The sequence below is a fragment of the Aspergillus tubingensis genome (assembly GCF_013340325.1).
Source record: "Aspergillus tubingensis WU-2223L DNA, scaffold_3, whole genome shotgun sequence".
Classification (NCBI taxonomy): domain Eukaryota; kingdom Fungi; phylum Ascomycota; class Eurotiomycetes; order Eurotiales; family Aspergillaceae; genus Aspergillus; species Aspergillus tubingensis.
In genome coordinates, this window is record NW_023336277.1 from 406115 (window position 1) to 425414 (window position 19300).

At 51.4% G+C, this 19300-nt stretch overlaps 6 protein-coding genes across 6 annotated transcripts; 3 read left to right on the top strand and 3 right to left on the bottom strand.

The window, feature by feature from the left end:
• Nucleotides 1-82: 82 nt before the first annotated feature.
• AtWU_01364 (putative MFS lactose permease) lies at nucleotides 83-2020 on the top strand (the record flags this gene model as incomplete). Its single annotated transcript, XM_035496478.1, has 6 exons — nucleotides 83-229; nucleotides 282-495; nucleotides 562-911; nucleotides 999-1221; nucleotides 1274-1701; nucleotides 1775-2020. The coding sequence occupies 6 exons, from the start codon at nucleotides 83-85 to the stop codon at nucleotides 2018-2020; spliced, it is 1608 nt and encodes a 535-aa protein (XP_035352371.1).
• A 201-nt stretch (nucleotides 2021-2221) lies between these two features.
• On the bottom strand, nucleotides 2222-3648 carry AtWU_01365 (uncharacterized protein; the record flags this gene model as incomplete). The annotated part of the gene is made up of 5 exons (XM_035496479.1): nucleotides 2222-2644; nucleotides 2713-2826; nucleotides 2914-3148; nucleotides 3208-3434; nucleotides 3505-3648. 5 exons carry the CDS (start codon nucleotides 3646-3648, stop codon nucleotides 2222-2224), a joined length of 1143 nt encoding a protein of 380 aa, XP_035352372.1.
• A 1724-nt stretch (nucleotides 3649-5372) lies between these two features.
• Nucleotides 5373-7320, top strand: AtWU_01366 (flavin-binding monooxygenase-like protein; the record flags this gene model as incomplete). Its single annotated transcript, XM_035496480.1, has 2 exons — nucleotides 5373-5424; nucleotides 5576-7320. The coding sequence occupies 2 exons, from the start codon at nucleotides 5373-5375 to the stop codon at nucleotides 7318-7320; spliced, it is 1797 nt and encodes a 598-aa protein (XP_035352373.1).
• A 91-nt stretch (nucleotides 7321-7411) lies between these two features.
• AtWU_01367 (uncharacterized protein) lies at nucleotides 7412-8601 on the bottom strand (the record flags this gene model as incomplete). The annotated part of the gene is made up of 3 exons (XM_035496481.1): nucleotides 7412-7807; nucleotides 7866-8033; nucleotides 8092-8601. The coding sequence occupies 3 exons, from the start codon at nucleotides 8599-8601 to the stop codon at nucleotides 7412-7414; spliced, it is 1074 nt and encodes a 357-aa protein (XP_035352374.1).
• Nucleotides 8602-9123: 522 nt separating this feature from the next.
• Nucleotides 9124-10414, bottom strand: AtWU_01368 (putative C2H2 finger domain protein; the record flags this gene model as incomplete). The annotated part of the gene is made up of 2 exons (XM_035496482.1): nucleotides 9124-9237; nucleotides 9287-10414. The coding sequence occupies 2 exons, from the start codon at nucleotides 10412-10414 to the stop codon at nucleotides 9124-9126; spliced, it is 1242 nt and encodes a 413-aa protein (XP_035352375.1).
• A 3792-nt stretch (nucleotides 10415-14206) lies between these two features.
• AtWU_01369 (uncharacterized protein) lies at nucleotides 14207-14582 on the top strand (the record flags this gene model as incomplete). Its single annotated transcript, XM_035496483.1, has 2 exons — nucleotides 14207-14219; nucleotides 14281-14582. 2 exons carry the CDS (start codon nucleotides 14207-14209, stop codon nucleotides 14580-14582), a joined length of 315 nt encoding a protein of 104 aa, XP_035352376.1.
• Between the last annotated feature and the right edge of the window lie 4718 nt (nucleotides 14583-19300).

Here is a 19300-nt window from a genome sequence, read left to right on the forward strand (position 1 = left end):
TGTGAGGTGAGTTCCCCGTATTATTCCCACTTTCATCCCGATCATCAATATCTTATTCGATACCTCAACCAAGTGAGTGGATATGGCTGAGAAAACCACCACCAGCGTCTCTCACGTCGACGACTCCGACCACCCCAATGTCCAACTCAAGGGTGGGGTGGGCGACACGGCTCTGGCTGTGGCAACGAGTCTCCAGAAGCCGTCGCTATGGAGTAAGAGCATGCTCAAGGTATGCCCTCTTTTCCAGCGCTCTATCGTGTCCTAATATAGTGTGTCGATAGTTGTACTGCTGCATCGCCGTCGCTATGCTCAACTCCTGCATCAACGGCTACGACGGATCCCTGATGGGTTCCATCAACAGCTACGCCCAGTACCGAGACTACTTCGGCTTCGACCCGAACAACGGCACGCCGTCCACGGGTATCGTTTACGCCATCTATACTATCGGGAATATCGTCGGGTCCTTCGTGGCTGGCCCGGCTACTGACTTCAAGGGTATACCTCACCCCTTACCTGTCTACTATCCCATCAGAACCACACTAACACTTGAAAATTTAATAGGCCGTCGCGTCGGCATGGCTCTCGGCTCCTTCTTCATCATCCTCGGCACCATCGTACAGGCAACCTGCCACAATATCGGCGGGTTCATGGGCGGACGCTTCATCCTCGGTTTCGGCGTCGCCATTTCCGCCACAGCCGGACCGGCCTACGTATCGGAGATGGCGCATCCAGCGTACCGTGGCGCCATGACGGGTCTATACAATGTGTTGTGGTTCGGAGGCGGTATCCCGGGAACATTCATCCCGTGGAGGACGAGTCAGATCGAGGGAACGATGAGTTGGCGGATCCCGATCTGGTTGCAGATGGTGTTTTCGGGGTTGGTGTTGGTGTTTGTGCCTTTTGTTGCGGAGGTTTGTCCCCATACCCTTCCCACATCCTTGATCACACTTTGTTTGGCTTGAAGTGGGTATCGATGCTAATATATAACGGTATGATAGAGTCCCCGCTGGCTCATCTCCCAAGACAAGCACGACGCCGCACTGCAAGTCCTGGCCGACTACCACGGCGACGGAGACAGGAACGCCCCTATCGTGCAGCTCGAGTACCGCGAGATGATCGAGGATATTTCCCAGACGGGGTCTGACAAGCGGTGGTGGGATTACCGCGAGTTGTTCAATACCCGTGAAGTGCGGTATCGGTCCATGCTGGTTATCATTATGGGTATATCCACACCTTCCCAACCTCCAGAACAACCATACTGATAAGACGATAGCCCTCTTCGGCCAATGGACCGGCAACGGCCCCGTCAGCTACTACTACCCACAGATGCTCCGCGGTGCCGGAATCACGGACAACAACACGCAGCTGATGCTGCAAGGAGTGCAGAACGTCGTCTCATTCCTAGGCGCCGTATCAGGAGCACTCATCACGGACCGAATCGGCCGACGTACACAGCTTCTCGTGTCGACGAGTATCGTGGTGGTATTATTCGTGATAGTGACTGCATTGAACGCAACGAACGTGGTCGATGGAGCAGACGGCACGCCCATTGCCAAGAGCGCAGTTGCAGCGCGCGCACAGATCGCGATGATTTTTCTCTTCGGGTTTATCTATTCGGCTGGCTGGACGCCTAATCAGGCGATGTATCCGGTGGAGTGTTTGCGGTATGAGAGTCGGGCGAAGGGGATGGGGATGAACAACGTACGTTTTAATCCCTCTTTCTTCTTACATGAATATATATACGTGTGTGAGAGTGGGTGCTAATTGGGAACAGTTTTTCGTCAACATCGCGTCGTTCTACAATACTTTTGTCACTGGAATTGCTTTCACGCAGGCCGGATGGAAGTATTACTTCCTGTTTATCTTCTGGGATACGATGGAGGTGATTGTCATTTACTTCCTGTTTGTGGAGACGAGTAAGCGCACGCTGGAGGAGTTGACTGCTATCTTCCAGCAGAAGAATCCAGTCAAGGCGTCGTTGAAGAAGCAAGATTTGACGGAGATTGAGGAGATGAAGTGATCTTCCTTTATCCTCTCAGAGGTATATAATCTACGGTGTGCGATGCTCACTACTCACTACCACCATCTTTCTTTTTAGTCAATTGCACAAGTTGTGTGAGAATACCATTATCATAACCAACCATACCCATAGTATATCCATAATATTTTATCCGTCCCAACAAAAGAAACCCACAAAGGAAATAGTAGTAAACATAAAAAATCAAGCCGTCGAGACGACCGTCTCCCTCCCGCCCTTCCACCCTCCATCATACACCCCTCCATTCCCAGGAACAACCACACTCCCATCCCCATCCCTCGCAGCATGACTAACCTCCCACTCTCCCGGCGGGAGCATCATCTGCTCATCACTAACCGTATTCCACTGCGTATCCGGCAACGACAGCGGGTGCTTGAACTTGCGTCTCTTATTCTTACTATTATCCGTGCCCGAATGCGCTGCCCCATCCGATAACGGATAGCTCTGCGAACTGCCTTTCGTCCCCTTGGTGGACATGTACCACCCTGCTCGCATGGCCAGTCTGCGACACATCGGGTAGATCATCGGCGCGTTGCCGATTATCACCGCTACGAAGGTCTCGCGGCAGGCCCAGCTGCCGGCTTGGGAGGCGCCGTTGGCGCCAGCCTGTTTGCATTACCATGGTTAGTGGGTGTGTGTCCTTTAGGTGGAGGGAGGTAGGAGGTGGAACATACAGTGACGATCAATACGCAACGAAGGATACCACACGCCATGACAAAGGTACCACCGCTGAAGAGGATAAGGAGTTCGAGTTTCTCGCGCCAGGGAAGACGGGCTTTAAACAGGATCTAAGGCATTTGAAATAATTCGATAGTTAGTCTTGGCCGGCTTAATTTGTCATGGAGAGGACAGGGTACAAGGATGCATCGACTTACAGGGGTCGGAATGGAAATCAAATACACGTCTGTAGCGACGTTCAGCACCACCGTCACATATACGTCGATATGTGAGACAGCCGGCTGGCAGTAGTTCCCCGGGTTGGGATTGATCTGCCAGTTCTTCTGGATAGGGTGACATCCTGCGAGGATGCTGATGATGACGGCGATGTAGGTGGCTCCGATGAGGAAGTATGCGATGCGGATACGGATGTGCATGTTGATGAGGCCGGCCCTATCATCATGACCCGTCAGTATGAAGTTTGTGGATAGATGAGTGTGATGGCTGCATACGTCAATCGAGAATAAAACACCGCCATGCACGACTTCAGCAGCCACAGCAACGTGGTATACAGCGACCACCCAAGTACCTGCGTTTTGGACCCCCCAACCCGCAAATGGTACTCCTCTGAAGTAGGAGAGAGCGCAGCGCGCTCAGCGTCCGTCATGGCATTGTTGGCGAGACCTTTCCACCACGCGCTCACACAGTAGGCGGCGCCTGTTTCGAGACCGTATACTACCTGTCATAGAACCAGTCTTATCAGCATGGAGTGGCGTGGGAAATGGTGGCGGGGAGAAGCAGACACATACCCCCGCCAACGGCATCAAATAATCATCGAGCATAAAGTTCTTCCAGCCGGCGGTGAACCATCGTGCAACGATACGAATGGCTATTGTGACGATGGCGATAGCTAAGAGAGTGAACGCCTCGACGGCGAAGTCGTCGCCTGCCATGACTGACTGACTTGACTGACAGAAGTTGCAAGAGAGGGTGGTGGAAAGGAGTGGACCTGTGGATCTGTTTACAGAAAACAAGACAATCAGGAGAAAGGGACTAAGAGGGTATACTACATATTAATATATCCCCAGTCATCAAACATCCCAGTCACTGATTGCCTGTCTGTCTGTCTGCCTGCGTGTTCTAAATTTTGGCACAGGCCTCAGTTGACAGTCGGCACGCACGGTTCATATTCACCACCCGGCAAAACATCCGACCCAAGCGAGTGGTTCCGTGCTGGCTCCCTTTTTTTTGTCTCCTTCCTCTCTGGTGTATTCTGTCTCCTGACAGGGGAGATCCCGAAGTACGATGCAGTAGTTTGGTGGCACTTAAGCAAGATAGGGAGGCGACTGGGCCACATAGTGGACTAGACTGAAACTACGGGGACCAGTTCTTGTAATTTCCGGTAGGCCATAGTAGACTATACTAAGCATCAGACCCAACCCAGAAACAAGGCCAGGCCGTGTGCCGTTACGCGGGAAGAGAGGGGGGGCGATGGGAAAGCCATGGCCCAGTTCGTGTATGTGTGTGGGTGTGGACGGGGCAGTGGAGATGGGAAGAAGATGAGGATGAAGAAGGAAGAACGCTATGATTACCGGATAGAGACAGAGATCAGCGCGGGGATTACGGAGGCATCGGTAGTTAGTACTTTGGCAAGCAGCACAAGTTGGCACAAATTTACGGATAGCCGATCAGCACAGACCCAGAAATTGAGTCGCAGGACGCAAAGGATGCATGACATATCGATAATGCGGGTGTATGCATCAACTATTGAATCTGAATATTGAGTTTATCGCATTAATCAGATAGAGCTGCAGGGCAGGGCGGCAGTGAAGAGCTGACTGACAAGTCAAGTCAATTTACTACGTATAACTAAAGTCTAAGACAAAGTTCTGACGATCCAGGAATCCAACCAAAGCTGACATCCTGTCATTCCTGTCAAGTGAATCACCGGGTCAAACTCTGAACATTGGGACCAAATCCCGGTGGAGCTGCCTTTTCATAACCCTAACTGTCAACCACCAAACTAGTGTCCGCGCCGGCCGTCGCTTGCGATCAACCAACAAATGAACGCGTCTGTATCACCCCCATCCTTGTCCTCCGTACTTAAGTTGAGGACTCTGCAATTTCCTCGGAACTCTAACTATCATCTTCCGTCTCAACTGCAGACCAATCTAGTCCCTACTTATTTTTTTTTCTCCGGCCCAATTCCTCTCTGTACTCCGTAGTCCGTACTGTACTACTCTGTTTTCAGACACTGATCCCGTCAGTCAGCCACTAGTAACGGAGTAAATCCAAGTCCCCCTTCACTCCATCATGCAGCCAAGACAGGGAGTGTCGACGGGATTAAAACCCGCGATCGGCGGCTTTCCAACGGTCATACCCCCCCCCCCTCTCTTCTCGTCTGGTCTCCCCATTCTTTTCTTGGGTGTTTGTGTTACTATAAATCGCTGGTTGTGGCTGCTCCACTCGAGCAAATGCTTGTGAGCGCGGTTGTGTTACATTAGCAACAAAGTACATTGTCTATTTTTAATTCACCGACTGGCATTCCTTTGTTTGGCATTGTCTTCCTCTTCACAGCGTTCTTCTTTCTTTCCTTCTTTCTTTCTATCTATCTAATTTTCTTCATTCAATTCAATCCCACTCCATCCACAACCTACGGATTCGTCATCCATCCACTATGGAGTCGTCTGTGGAAATGGAATCCGTCGATCTCGTTATTGTCGGAGCAGGTATTTTCCACTCACCTTTCCTTCCTTTCATCCTTCCGTCTATCCCTTGCATGCCCCCTTCCCGTCTCATTCCCTTCCCCCAATGTCAATGCCACTCCGTCTACCCATCCTCACCCTCCTACCACACAACACTAACACACTCTGGCAAAAGGATGGTCTGGTCTCTCTGCCCTCAAAACCTACCACGAGGTGCACCCCACCGCCCGCATCCTCCTACTGGATAGCGCCACCACCGTCGGCGGCGTCTGGGCCGCCCACCGGCTCTACCAGGGCCTCAAAACCAACAACATGCTGGGCACCTACGAATACAGTGACTTTCCCATGGACAGCGCCACCTTCGGCGTGAAGAAAGGCGAACATATCCCTGGACACGTGGTACACAAGTACCTCAATGCCTACGTGGACCACTTCAACATCCGAGACCTGATCCGCCTCGAGACGAAGGTGGAAGTCGTCGAGCACGTCGACGATAATGACGGGGGTTGGACACTCACCACCAGCACCTCCCCCTTCTCTTCCTCAGACCAAGCCCAAAGGAAGATAATCCGTACAAAGAAGTTGCTGCTAGCAACAGGAATGACCTCCGAGCCATTCCTCCCTCACATCCCCGGACAAGAAACCTACCCCCACATCATCACCCACACCGGCACTCTCCTCCCCCACCAAGCCACCCTCTTCCAAAAGGACAAAAAGGTAACTATCTACGGCGGGACCAAATCCGCCTGGGACGCCGTGCACGCCGCCGCGACGTCCGGCGCCAACGTCACATGGATCATCCGCTCAACAGGCCACGGGCCGGTGTGGATGACTCCGATGTACGTTACCCCCTTGAAGAAATGGTTCGAGAAGCTCCTCACCACGCGGCTGTTGACCTGGTTCTCGCCGTGTATCTGGGGCGACGCGGACGGGTGTTCACGGATTCGGAAGTTTCTGCATGGTACCTGGCTCGGCCGGAAGATCGTGAATGCGTACTGGGCGGTGCTGGAGAATGACCTGTTGACATTAAACAACTACGACGGCCACGAGGAGACAAAGAAGTTGAAGCCGTGGTACAGTTGCTTTTGGGTTGCTAGTGGACTGAGTATTCTGAACTATGAGGATGATTTCTACGCCCTTGTTCGGGAGAAGAAGGTACGGTTGGTGATTGATGATATTGTGGAACTTACTGAAGATGGAGGTATTCACTTGGGTAAGTCCGGCGAGGTTATTCAGAGTGAGGGGTTGATTTGTGCTACCGGGTGGAAAGCCCAACCCAATATGGAGTTCAGACCCGCGGGCATTGAGAGCGAATTGGGATTCCCGTGGGCGGAGGATTACTTGTGTACGCCGATGGTGAAGAGGGCGGATCAGGAGATTTTGACGCGGTTCCCGAAGCTGCGTGAGAGTTTGAGTGTCGGTGTTAATGGGAAGGAGGATTATCAACACTTGGCTCCTGGGGCACCCGCTACTGCGAAGCATCCGTTCCGGTTGGTCAGATTCATGGTGCCGGCGGCGTTCATGAAGGAGAGGTCGGTGGCGGTGCTGGGGACGACGATGACGGTGAATACGCCGCTGATTGCGCAGGTGCAGGCGCTGTGGGTGGCGGCGTTTATGGGTGATGGGATTGGGGTGAAGGCGAGGGAGACGTGTCCGGTGGAGGTGAAGAAGGGGTTGATGGAGGATGAAGTGGATGGGGATGTAGTGTGGGAGATGGCGCTGCATACGCAGTTCGGGAAGTATCGGTGTCCTGGGGGATTTGGGAAGAGAAACCCTGACTTCGTATTTGACACATTGCCGTATATCGATATGTTGCTGCAGGATATGGGACTGGATTGGCGACGGAAGGGCAGTTTAAAGTGGTTGGAGCCGTATGGGATGGAGGATTATCGGGGGTTGGTGGAGGAGTGGTTGAAATGATCGTCTCCATACTTAGCTACTGTACTGGTACCTTGTAAATAGACAAGTCGAATGTGTCCATTTCAGCTACAACTTGTTGAAACTACTACTACTACAACCTGAACCCTTCAAACACAGCTACTCCCCCATCCAGTTTCTGGCCCTCCACTGTCCCCGAAACTACCCCATTCCACCGGAAATAATTCTTCCCATCACCAGCCACTTCCACTCTTCCGCGTATCATCAGCACCACACCGTCCATCTCCACATCCACACCGTAGCTACTTGCCGTCATGTTCTCATAGATATTGATAAGGCTGTTACGGCAGCCCGACTGCACGACCTTCCCATCACGCGCCAGATAGGCGCTCACAATCGGCGTGGTGTTATTATTAACCCCTCCCTCTCGAGGCGTGTACTGCAACCACACCAACGCATACTGTCCAATATGCACATGGCCCCAGGACCAACTCTTGACGGTATTCTGAAACGGGCGATTGCCCCAATTCTACCCCTATCAGAGATAGACCAACACACAGCGTAAGATAAAGAAGAGACAGGCATACCTTATCATGATACCCAAACCCCATAAACTGCACCTTCTCCCCATCAACCACCAAATCCACCATCGCATGCGAATCCGGCACCATACTCACCCATCCCAGACCCTCACCGAGCCCCAACGCCCGATTCATCTGCTGAGGCGTCGAGCAAGGCAGGAGTGGCGGAGCGAGCTATCCTCACTATCATTAGCATACCAACATCTATCATATAAAATCAAGGTATACTCACATCCCTAAACACCATCCTCCCACTAACCCTCCCCCCCTCCCACCCGACCCACGCCTCATACCCCGATTCCCGTCCGGCCCAACCACCCGTGCCCTCCCACCCCCCGGAACTAACATCCCGATCGCCCATCACCGACGCATCGATGGGGACGATATTCTGAGACACAGTGGTGCCATTCGGCAAGGTCGCCCAGACGTAGGTGAGCAGGACGGAGGAGAGGTTTTGCGGGACGGCGGGGAAGGCCGTAGCGGTGGTGGTGAAGAAGGTGAGGACGATAGAGGCGTTTGGGTTAGTGGAGGAGATGGCGTCGAAGTACCACCATTCGAAGACGGTGGTGTTGACTTCGGATAGTTTGGGGGATTCGAGGTCGGCGAGGTGGGTGGAGTCCGGGACGAAGTCGACGTAGACGGGGTAGTCGACTGCGATGGGGTTGATGTCTTTGAGGTATTGGGCGGTGGTTAGGGTTATTGCTGTGAGGAGGAGGGTGGGGAGGAGGAGGAGGGAATGCATGGTATGTTGGTTGGTGATGATGTGGAGGATGTGGTTCTTCAGCAATTTGTCTGTTGGCGATGCTGGCAATAGCAGGATAGTTATTGACAATAGTGGCAGCTTTTATGGACATGGGCATGGGGCATTCATACACCCGTTGCAGCGGTGAGATACCAGGCGGAGTAGTAATGTTTCCGGAGACCTTGCATAGCAGGTTGCTCATGTGCCACAATCAATCTGAGTCAGACCAAATCGAAACAAGCATCGCTCATAAAGGAATAAAAAGATGGTAAATAACAAACATTCCAATCCATACACGCTGGCCAACGCCTCTACTTACATACGTATACATGAATCAGGCTGCCCGACGCTGATGCCATCCCGAACAAAGCAAACAATCAACAATCCGGTCCCAACCTGTCCCGTCAAAAAAATAAGTCACAGTCAAATCAATACAAACTCGCCGTCCAGAGTAGCTGGTCAATCAAATACAATAACGACCCTCCATCAACTCCAGAACATGCGATAAACGCCAATCCCGTCTCAGTGCTGTCCATTTGATTCGTCACTTCGATCCTCCTCCTTCACCATCCCGTGATCCCCTGGCTTCATGCCATCAGAGCCGTCTTTGCCGCAGCCTTTCACAAGAATGTGTCGCTGTACACTGTTAGACTATACCGAGAAACTAGAGAAGGGATGATCTCACCTTGAGCGCATCCTTGCGTGAAAAACTCTTGTCGCAGTGGGTGCACGGGAACGGCTTCACCGAGAGGTGAATACGCTTATGTCGCTTCAAGTCGTGGTTGCGGTTGAAGCTTTGTGGACACTGGTCACACTTGAACGGTCGATCGTTGGTGGGTCCTGGAGCGCCGTGACCCGGATGGGGTGGGTGACCCCCATACAACTGCTGCATCTGCTGCATATTGGCCACGTGCCCACTGTTGTACCCAGGCAACCCAGGCAGCACCCCGGACTGCAAGTTCCCGGTGAGTGACATCTGCCCGTTCGGATTGTGCACATTCGTCCAGATGGGTCCGTTCATCGCCGGAAGCGAATATGACGGCCATGGCTGTCGTTGATAGTTCAGATGGTGCGAGGGGTGCGGATTTGATGCCACCCGGTTGGGCACGATGCCCTGTTGTCCGTACGGCGAATAGCCACCCGGTGGGCTCGACAGCTGCTGGATGGTCCCATAGGCTGGGGCAGACGATGATTTGACCATGTAGGGGTCGTTCGATGGAAGGGGATGCGGCGACGGTGTTGGGTTGGGCAACGGGTTGTGTGCTGACAACATCGCGTGTGTCATTGCGTGGTGCTGCTGAGGAGCACCCGCCTGAACTGGTGCAGCAGCGGAGACGGAGGCAGATTGGTGAAACGGAGGCAAGTGATTCATCTCGTATGACTGGGCGATGTGCTCGGTGCCTGGAGTCGACGTGGCAGGATTGCGATTTAGGGAATTCACCGACGGGGAGAAGGTGTCTCGACTCGGATACACCACACTCGAGTTCCACGACTGACGGGCAGCTGCTGCCCCTGACCCACTCTGATATGCGCTCTGGCTTTGCCAGTACGGAGCCAACTCCGGATTTGTGGGTGCCGTGGTGGTGGCTGTGTGCGAGGTCGTAGCCGGGAGAGTTTCACCCGACTGCGTGGTCGCTGGAGGAGTGAGGAGGTTGCTGACGCTGGGGTTAATAGGCGGAGGATTGTGATGTGCGTACTTGACGCTGGTCTGAAAGTTGGGTGCAGGAAGCTCAAAGCTGGGCAGCGTCGGGGCTGCAGGACGACGCGAGTTCAACGGCTGGTGGGTAGTCAGCGCATCGAGCGCCGTCCCCATGCCTGGAGGGGGGATCGCGAGGGCAGCCAGGTTGGCGGATGTCTCGCGTGAGTAGCTAGAGGAAGGAAATAAATCACCCACTACCACGGAAGAGGGGCCGGCCAAGGTGCTGGACAGATGTCCTGGGAAGGCGACCGAGTCAGATGCAAGGGTCCAGTATCGACTGCCAGACAGGCCACCGGCAATGTCTGGAGGATCCAGGAGGGGCGATCGGATCGCGATCAGCGATCTGAGTCTGCAACGGGGGTGGTCCTGGGAGATCGACCGTGGGTATGATGCTCGACGGGTACCACCTGTGTCGGTTGTTTCACGATCGATGAAGAAGATTTCACGTCAGGTTGGATTGACCCCACTGTTTTATCCGGAAGTCATATCCTTTCCGATGAGGCGAGGGTGCTGATGCGACAGAAGAATCAAGCGCGAACACGGCAATGGAGAGAGATCGACGAGGTAGGTCGTAGGATGGTAGAATAGGTGTATTGCGATGAGAAACTAGTCAAGACAACGGCATGATCTTGTTTTTTTCCTCCAGACAGGCCAACGCGCCCTCACGCGATGCGCACGAGAGAAGATAGAAATAGTTATGTGTTAAGGTGTTGATGTGGATGCGCGGATGAAGATCAGGCGGAATGACAGTTTAGAGTACCATGGACGGGAGTTGAGTGGCAGCGGGGATGGTAGGATCCGGCGCGCGTAGAGCAAGATTTGGGAGGGCGGGAAGGAGAAGATTGGCGGGCGGAGTCGGAGTCGGGAGTTTGTGGTGGTGGTGGTAGTAGTGGTGGTGGTGGTGGATGGACGGTTTGGTGGGAGCTGAAAGAGTGGGAATTAATTAGTGGTGAAGATCGGACAAGTCGTGGGTGGCGCTGATGGGAGGAGGGAAGATGCTAGTTGGATAAGCTTGCACGGCAGGGAGGGAGAGGAGAGGAGAAGAGAAGAGAAGAGAAAAAGAGAAGTCGTGAAAAGACAAGCAACTGAGGGGGGTAAGTTCAGGGAGGGAGATCTTTTATTGTTCGTGGGAAACGAGAAAGAAACAGCAAGAAAGAGACTCGGGATGGAGAGTGAATATGAATAATAATATGGATTATTTGCTGATGGGCGAAAATGGGGAGGACCAAACAAGCCGGGAATGGAGACGTATCCAGACCAGTCCAGCGCCGGGTCTGGCCAGCGCGGGGGTTGAGTTCACGCCGGGAAAAAATACCAGGGAGAACATACCCACCCTGACGGTCCGATAATGACTAACTCCCTCTCCTTCACACGCAGTTTTTATTTTTATTTTTTTTTCTTTTATTTTTTTGCTTTTATTTTTATTTCTATTTATTTGTTCACTCTTTGGGACATGGTTTGAATTTACTTATCTGCCAGTCTTTACCACTACTGAAGATACCAAGCAGGAGGGTCAGACTGACACAGAGAGAGAAAAGAGTAAATAGGGAGAGATGGTGAGATACAAAGCACGACATTCATCCCGTACTCACGCAGGACTATCCCAGTCGAGTCTTCATTCGTCGTATTAAATTTTTATTAATCTTAATATTATTCATTCCATCAGCAGTCAATTAAAAAAGAAATAGAAAAACAAAATAAGACCGAAAAAAAAAGAATAATAATCTTCTCAATCAGCAGACTTCAAAAAGCAGCATCCAAAGCAGCTAGTCTGGTCCGACCGCATTGAGTGGAGGATTCCCAATCGGGGCCAAGACCCAACCAAAATTTCAGCAGTAATGAATGAATGGATGAATGAATGCTTGCCTGTTGCTCACTTTTCTTTTCTCAAAATTTATTTAGTATACTTATTTTTAAACACAACTCTCTGTCTTGTTTTTGCTTAATGCTTTTTAAATTAGTAACAAATTATTTATTTTCGCTACCTTCCATGTAACCGTAATGGAGTGAGTCCATTCAGGCAAAAAGCAAAACCCCTCTCCATGAGGTGAATCAGAAAAAGTAGAAAAGAAGAGAAAAGAAAATCAGCATTTAGGAGAGAACACACACCCTAAGAGAGACAAGCCCAGCCGCGCCCGGACAGGCCCAGGACGTTCCGCCGGTATTATTGAAAGGAACCATTGGCAACAAACTTTCCTACCTGACTGAACCTTACCAGTCACTCAGTCAAGTCTCTTGTCTCTGTCTGTCTCTCCCTCGCTCACCCTGAACCACACCCGGATGGAGCCATTCTCCCGGTCCAACCACCCCCAGCGCTACTGACTATCGACCACTTAAGCCTAGCCTAGCATTTCCTAAGCTAAGCCGAACCAAACGACGACGGCTCGCTAAAACACACTGAACCAGTCCCAGAATCCCCAATCCCTCGACGCCTGATCAACGGCAACGTGGTTGACAGGGCTCGTCCAGGCGCCCAAGCTGTTCCGTTCCACCTTTGGCGCTTCCCACGGTCGAGGGGGGCGACTCGGTTAGTCGGCCACCAAGTCCTCCACTGAACGGTGCAGAGATAGATAGCTGATAATAGAAACTCTTATTACGGGGGTAGATGGATAATCAATAATCTGCTCCTGATGAGCAGGGAACTCACAATCATTCCAGTCATTTCCCATTTCCCCCTCAATATCCGCCAGATGAGACGAGATATGGACACGATTCTTGTCGTCTCGCCCGGCAAATAGAATCGTCCAGACCCTCTTCTGCAGATGGACTTGACCCTAAAAGGGCCAGAATCAATGGTGCCAGAAAACCGGTTAGCCCTCCCAGGATCTCTTTTGGGTCTAGTCTGCTCCGCCGTATTGTTTATCCAATCTCAATCTGCCTTTCTACTGGGATTTTGCTGATTGCCCCCTTTGGCAGCTTCTCAGGAAACAAAACAAAGTCACTGTACTTTACACCGTACTTCTGTTCTTTCCCTTCTCCACATCCTCCCCTCCCTTCCTTTGATTTTTAATTATCTTATTTCCCCTCTCCCATTACTCCATACGGATCTTGGGATCGTAAAAACTAGGTTGGCTGTATGTATGTATATAGATAGGCATGTGGAGCGCCGTCCCGTCTGGTCGATCGGCCACCCCGACCCAGCAGGGAATGCTGGCCGCTGTTGCCCTATTTGGTGGAGTTTAGAATAAGCTTAGCCCTCTGCGTCGGGGGTAGCGATCACAGACGAGGGGAAGGAGGGAAAAGGAGGGGGATGGTTTCTCCAGATCGACGGTGGATGGTCGGGAGAATTAACAACGATCAGAATAATGGCACGGATAGAGACGCGTCCACCCAGGGTTCAATCTCCCAGGGCACCAGGGGAGAAGAGGGGCCGAACAGGAAGCAGGAGCAAAAGAGGGCCAGCGAACAGGCCATTTACGGAGGACACGCCATGGCCAATCGACGTGGACCGGCAGCAATCAACACCAGACCAAGAATTAAAATTCAAAATACCAAACGAACAAAAAAAAAAAAAAAGAAGCGAAAAAGCAAAGCACGGGGGAACCCGAAAAGGGGCAGGCAAGCGATCGTTGCTCCTTGCGTCGAGGAATGCATGACAGATGCCGGGCGGTGGAGGACACAGCTGAGGCTGATCGGGTCGGGGCGAGAGGATTGGGGGGGGAAGCAGGAAGAAAGCCATGGCGGTCCCTCAATGCTGGTAAGCATCATAATTCTTGGAAGTCATAATTATTAGAAACATTATCGGCAATAATTAGCTGGCAGGGCACAGCTACACTGGCAGCTGGGGGAGAAGATAGATTATTCTTAGCAGAGACAGCCCGCGACCGGCCGATGTACGGAGAATTACTTGGGTATAGCTCGACGGGGAGATCCACCAATGGAACATTCTACGTCCTGGGGGGGAAGATGTCCCAGTATGGTACAGTATCCAATGACTTGCTGATACAAGATAAAGATATCACTAATTGAAATGCTCCCAGATTTGGATGAAACAATATCGGGACCCAAAGGGAAAGGTGGTTTTCGATCCACGGTTGACGGTTTTTTTGTTTTTCTGGTACCTCGTATCCGTCGGCCATCGACTGCTCTGGCCTGGGCCCTGCTCTTCTCGCACGGACACTTGCGTCCCGGCCCTCATCCCAATGCACTTGCGCAGAAAAACCCATTCTCCGTCAAAGGCAAACGGTCCCTGGTCCGCTTCTTCCATTCCACGGCCAAGGTCACCTGTTCTTTCTCCTGGGACCCTGGCTCTGACGGGGGAGCAGCCCCCCCGATCGTTTGAATCGCTGGAGGATGAGATTCCAATCATTCTGTCCCATTCCTCCGAGGATCCCCCCCAACTTCCAATACGAGCGCATATTGGACTGACCACGATAGGGTTGTTGGCACTTGTCAGTCAGTCCTGCGGGCCATCCACCCTACCGTGCTGTACTCATTCATTCATTCCCCCGGGGAAGGAAGAACCAAGCGATAGGCAAGGACTGGCCTGACCAAAGTTTCCCAAATCTTGGACCAGCGCTACTGATTGGTGGATAGGTCCGTGTCTGGCAGTATACTTACTCGGTACTCAGTAGTAGTTTTCAGTAGACTACTCCGTAACCAGCATCTAACTAACTACTTACTGCCTGGTCTTAGTCTGGGTGATTACTCCCATACACACGGTCGGTATGAATATTTTACCTGCTCTGTTTGTGTTGACCCAAGTGGTACAACGTCGATACGCCCGGTACTAGCGCCTTGGAAGAGAGTCTGCACTGGCTGGCTCGGGCTTCGGGTGTGGCCCACTATCCCCATCCGGGCGTTAGCGTTGACTCTTCCCTCCGTGATGCCCCACCTGACTTGCCTGGCTGGTCGGCCTGCATCTTGGGACAAGATAGCCGGCCATTCAGGTGCCAGTCTTGCTTGACACGCGCAAGCTGTACACCTACACTCCCTCGGTCACTTACGCTGTTCTGTTCTTCTGAGGTTTTCAGAGGACTTGAACAATGAACTACGCCTTCTAGATGCTGAGCTTATCTGTATACTTGGTATTGGTGTTTTGGTATGGAAACACCCCTCTGTATCTGCTTGTCATGTACTTCACGTATGGATAGCCTCGGATGGCTTCAGCATGGCTTCGTCAACCAGGTCAACCTTAATCACCGCCATCCGCGATGGTGTCAACAGTTGGGTTTCAAATCAATCCGCTGAAGAAACGCATATGCAAGCCCCGTGGACTAGATGCCAACCACCGCAGTCATTGGTTCCCTCGGAAGGTTGCCAGACGAGAAGGATCCGTGGATTGACCAGACCTACCTATCAACGAACCTCTCCCCGGCCTAAGATTACCGCTAAATAAGGGCCCCCCGTCCAAGGTACTTACCTACTGGAGGAGGAGGCTACTGCCTCCTTGGGTAGTACCTGGGTTCACCTCCTCCTTCTCCTCCTCATCCCCCCATGTCCTGGGTAGTGCGTGACCAGACCGCGCAAACAAAGAGGCGCCGGAAATCACAAGCTTGGCCTCTTCTCCCTGGAACCTAACGGTCCACCATCTCTAGCCTTTCCCGACGGGAGGCGCGGCCAGCACCAGCCTGTCGGTATTGGCGGGGGGTTTAGGGGTCGGGAGATCGAGGGCGGTGGCGGCCACGGTGACAGACGCATTAATAATCACCAAGCAAACTGTCTTACATCCATCCCTCCCTCTCGACACCATATCCAGCCAGTCATCCCATTTTATCCTCCGTACGCATGCTACGCCATGCCATGCCACGCCATGCTGTACCCTCTCGGCAGTGTCTCGCAAGGGGGTCTCTCCTTGCCATTACGAACAAAAAATTCAAACCCCCCGGTCCGGGCAAACAACCCTGCCCGGAAGCTACTCCTGTGCAACTTGGTGCGACCTACATAGACAGGGGGGTTCGATGGGTCAACTTGTAGCCAATGTGATCTGTGCATCGTCGATCAAGCACATCTTTATGACCAGTCTTTTTGCCCCCTTCATTCAGTCGCCATCGCAGCATAGAGCCTGCGAGATTATAGCCAGGAAGACTAACTGCCGACTAAACGTATTGAACTAGCAATGACTCTGACTAGATACCCACTAAACCAACCGGTGGTCTCCCTAGCCGCTCAGGAGAGCTGCTAGTGTGCATTGGCCTCGAAAAGGGTCTGCTCGGACGTTATCCGTCTGCAAGCTAGGAGATAGATAGGAGATAGCAGCAGCCGGCAGATTCCACACCGTACTTACCGCCGCGACAATGACTAGAGTAGATTACGTGCTGCTGTTGATACCTTTCCAACCATGACAGACTCAGTTTACTTTGATAATATCTACGAAGTACTAAGTGAGATGGCGTCGTCAACCCGACCGGGATTGACAACATGTGATAGGCTCATAGCTATCGCTCTTGTCACGGTGTTCCTTGCGCCCGTCTGCTAACCTTGCTGTCAACCTAGTTTTATACTTTTCGTTCCGGCTGGGGGGAAGGGGGCCAAGAGAGGTACTTATTCGCGCTAAACCAGCGAACATGATTTACCTACACATCAGGCTTGGCTGCGTAGGTGTGTCGCTGCTGATAGGTGGATTGTCACAGACGAGGTGAATCATCAACCGAACTTAAAATACGGGGGAGGAGGATAGGAGAGATATCACAGTTTGCAGGTTACACATGGAGTGTATCAGATGTTGCGGGCTGACACATTAACCACTCAGCTTGTGGAGTGGCGAACTCAATTTATGGAAGTTTTTATAGCGTAGTGTTAAAAGAATCAGACATAAGTACCAACTAAGTTTATACACCAAATCGAATACACAATTCTAGATATGTTCCCGAATAAAGGGGAGCCATGGGTGACTGACTAGCGGCGGCAACGGTAAATGACAGGGCAAGCCTTGCTGTGTTCAATTCCACCACAACTCTATCTATCAAAGTTTTAAGACAGTCGGCCTTAAGCCTCAAACGCCAACACGTATTCAACTGGATTCGGGATCTGCGGGATATGCTTAATGATTACAACCTTTTAGTTCATACTACAACCACTCTACCTGAGAAATCAAGTCATTAAGCCACCACCAAAAAACAAGATTCTTCCATATCTATCCGGAACGGCACCACAACATAAACTCCAAAGAAAGGAGAGCAAAGAAGAGACGAGGCTCGAGCTCAGACTCCGTCCGGAAAGCTTGAAGCGGATTCAGTTTATGAACCTTACGCCATCCGGCGGGATGCAACGTCGCTAGTAGCCTAAGGGAGTTGTTTATTTGTTTGTATCTTTCCTGACGGGTCAGTTCAAGTAAATTAAGTAAAAGTATATTTTTTAATCGCTCATTGTCGAGTACTGTACTTTGTTCATACAGGTTTGATGTGAAGAGTGAAGTTGCGGTCTAGAAGAATAGCAAGTTCTTTGTAGGTGGTCATTAGTCAGTTACCTCAGAGTCGGACATGCCCTCTGATGGGAATGACTCGCCTGGGGATAATCATACTTACCCACTGATGATGGGGAAGTGAGTGAATGAGCTAGTTTGATGCAAAGAAGGCTAGCTAGCTAGCCTCGCATCCTTCAGGAGCTTACTCCTTATCCATCTTAGTACCATACACTCATACACTCATACACACTTCAAGTAAGCAAGCAAGCACCATCGCATGGTCAGTCAGTGAGTTCCCTCATGCAAGGCTTCAGTCAGTCATTCAGTCAGTCAGTCAGTCAATGCGCGATAAACCACCTACCTACCTACCAGGTGATCAATCCCTCTTCCTTAGTACATCCATTCAACTCACTAAAAATCCCCCCTATTCACCCTCCCACCCCATCATCACTAACTACCACTACCATCTCCCGGTTATCTTACCGACACACCACTTACCCAACTAGTCACATACATACATACATACACACTATCCATGCATGTCAGCCAATGCTCCGTCCGCTCCGCTCCACTTCTCTTTTTCTTTCCTCTTTTTCCCTCACATAAGTAATCTACTCACATTACAATCAAACCCCGGATCCCGAGCAGACAAGCAAGCAAGTAAGCGATTCGCCACTACCCTACCCTAGCCAACGAACTAACTAGTCTGTCCCCATGTCTAGACTAGCTCGCCTAATCATCCGAGCGCCATGGCGAAAAGCCCGAGCCAGTGCTGCAGGAAGCTTGATCTAGCTAGCTAGCATAACTAGCATGGTGGTATCTATGGTACGGATTGGATTGGCTTGGCTTGGCCTTATGGGGAGAGGGGGTGGTACTCCGTTCGTTTATTTACATATACTTGGATTTATTATAGTAGGTATGTTGCATTGCTCCCGTGACGTGGTTTAGATCTTAGTAGAGGGCTGTATACATACTTAGGTGCGGAGGTGGCCGATGGTGTACACAGATACAAACAACCTAGGCATGAGGTAGATGAAAAGACAGATTCACATGTTAGGGGAAGAGAGAGAGGTGATAACTAACGGGGTTCATCCGCCGGTCGGGGTTCGGTTCCCCTGAAGTGCACTGCACTGCAGTGATTGAAGCCCCGGTTTGTGCACACTATAAGTGGCTTTGTTATACAGTGGGAACTACTACTTATAATAGGAGGTATCTCCGAGTCAGTCCGAGGGGGGCACGGAGTATAGTCTTGCTCGCTTTGTTATCATGTTTCTATTCCTAGATTGTGTCTGTGTGGCAATGATATGATTACTACTGTAAACTGGATATTCATATTGATCTCGGACTATCGTATTCCGACATCCGATAAAGTATCTAGTGGGTGAGAATGCGACGGGGGTGTACTACTCTGACAAAGAGATAGTAATCACTATATATTATTTCGTGTAGTATTAAAAAGGTGTTTAGATTGTAGTAGGGTATTGGGAGGTTCTCCTCCAATGGATGTGTGGCGATACCACGGTGTCAACTTTATATATAAGTATATATTCATGATGTGCTGGTTGTGTAGTATCCTGACACCAAGTTGACACTATCATAATGTTGGTATCTCCGACGCATACTGTAGACGGATACTCCTAATAGTAGCCACATAT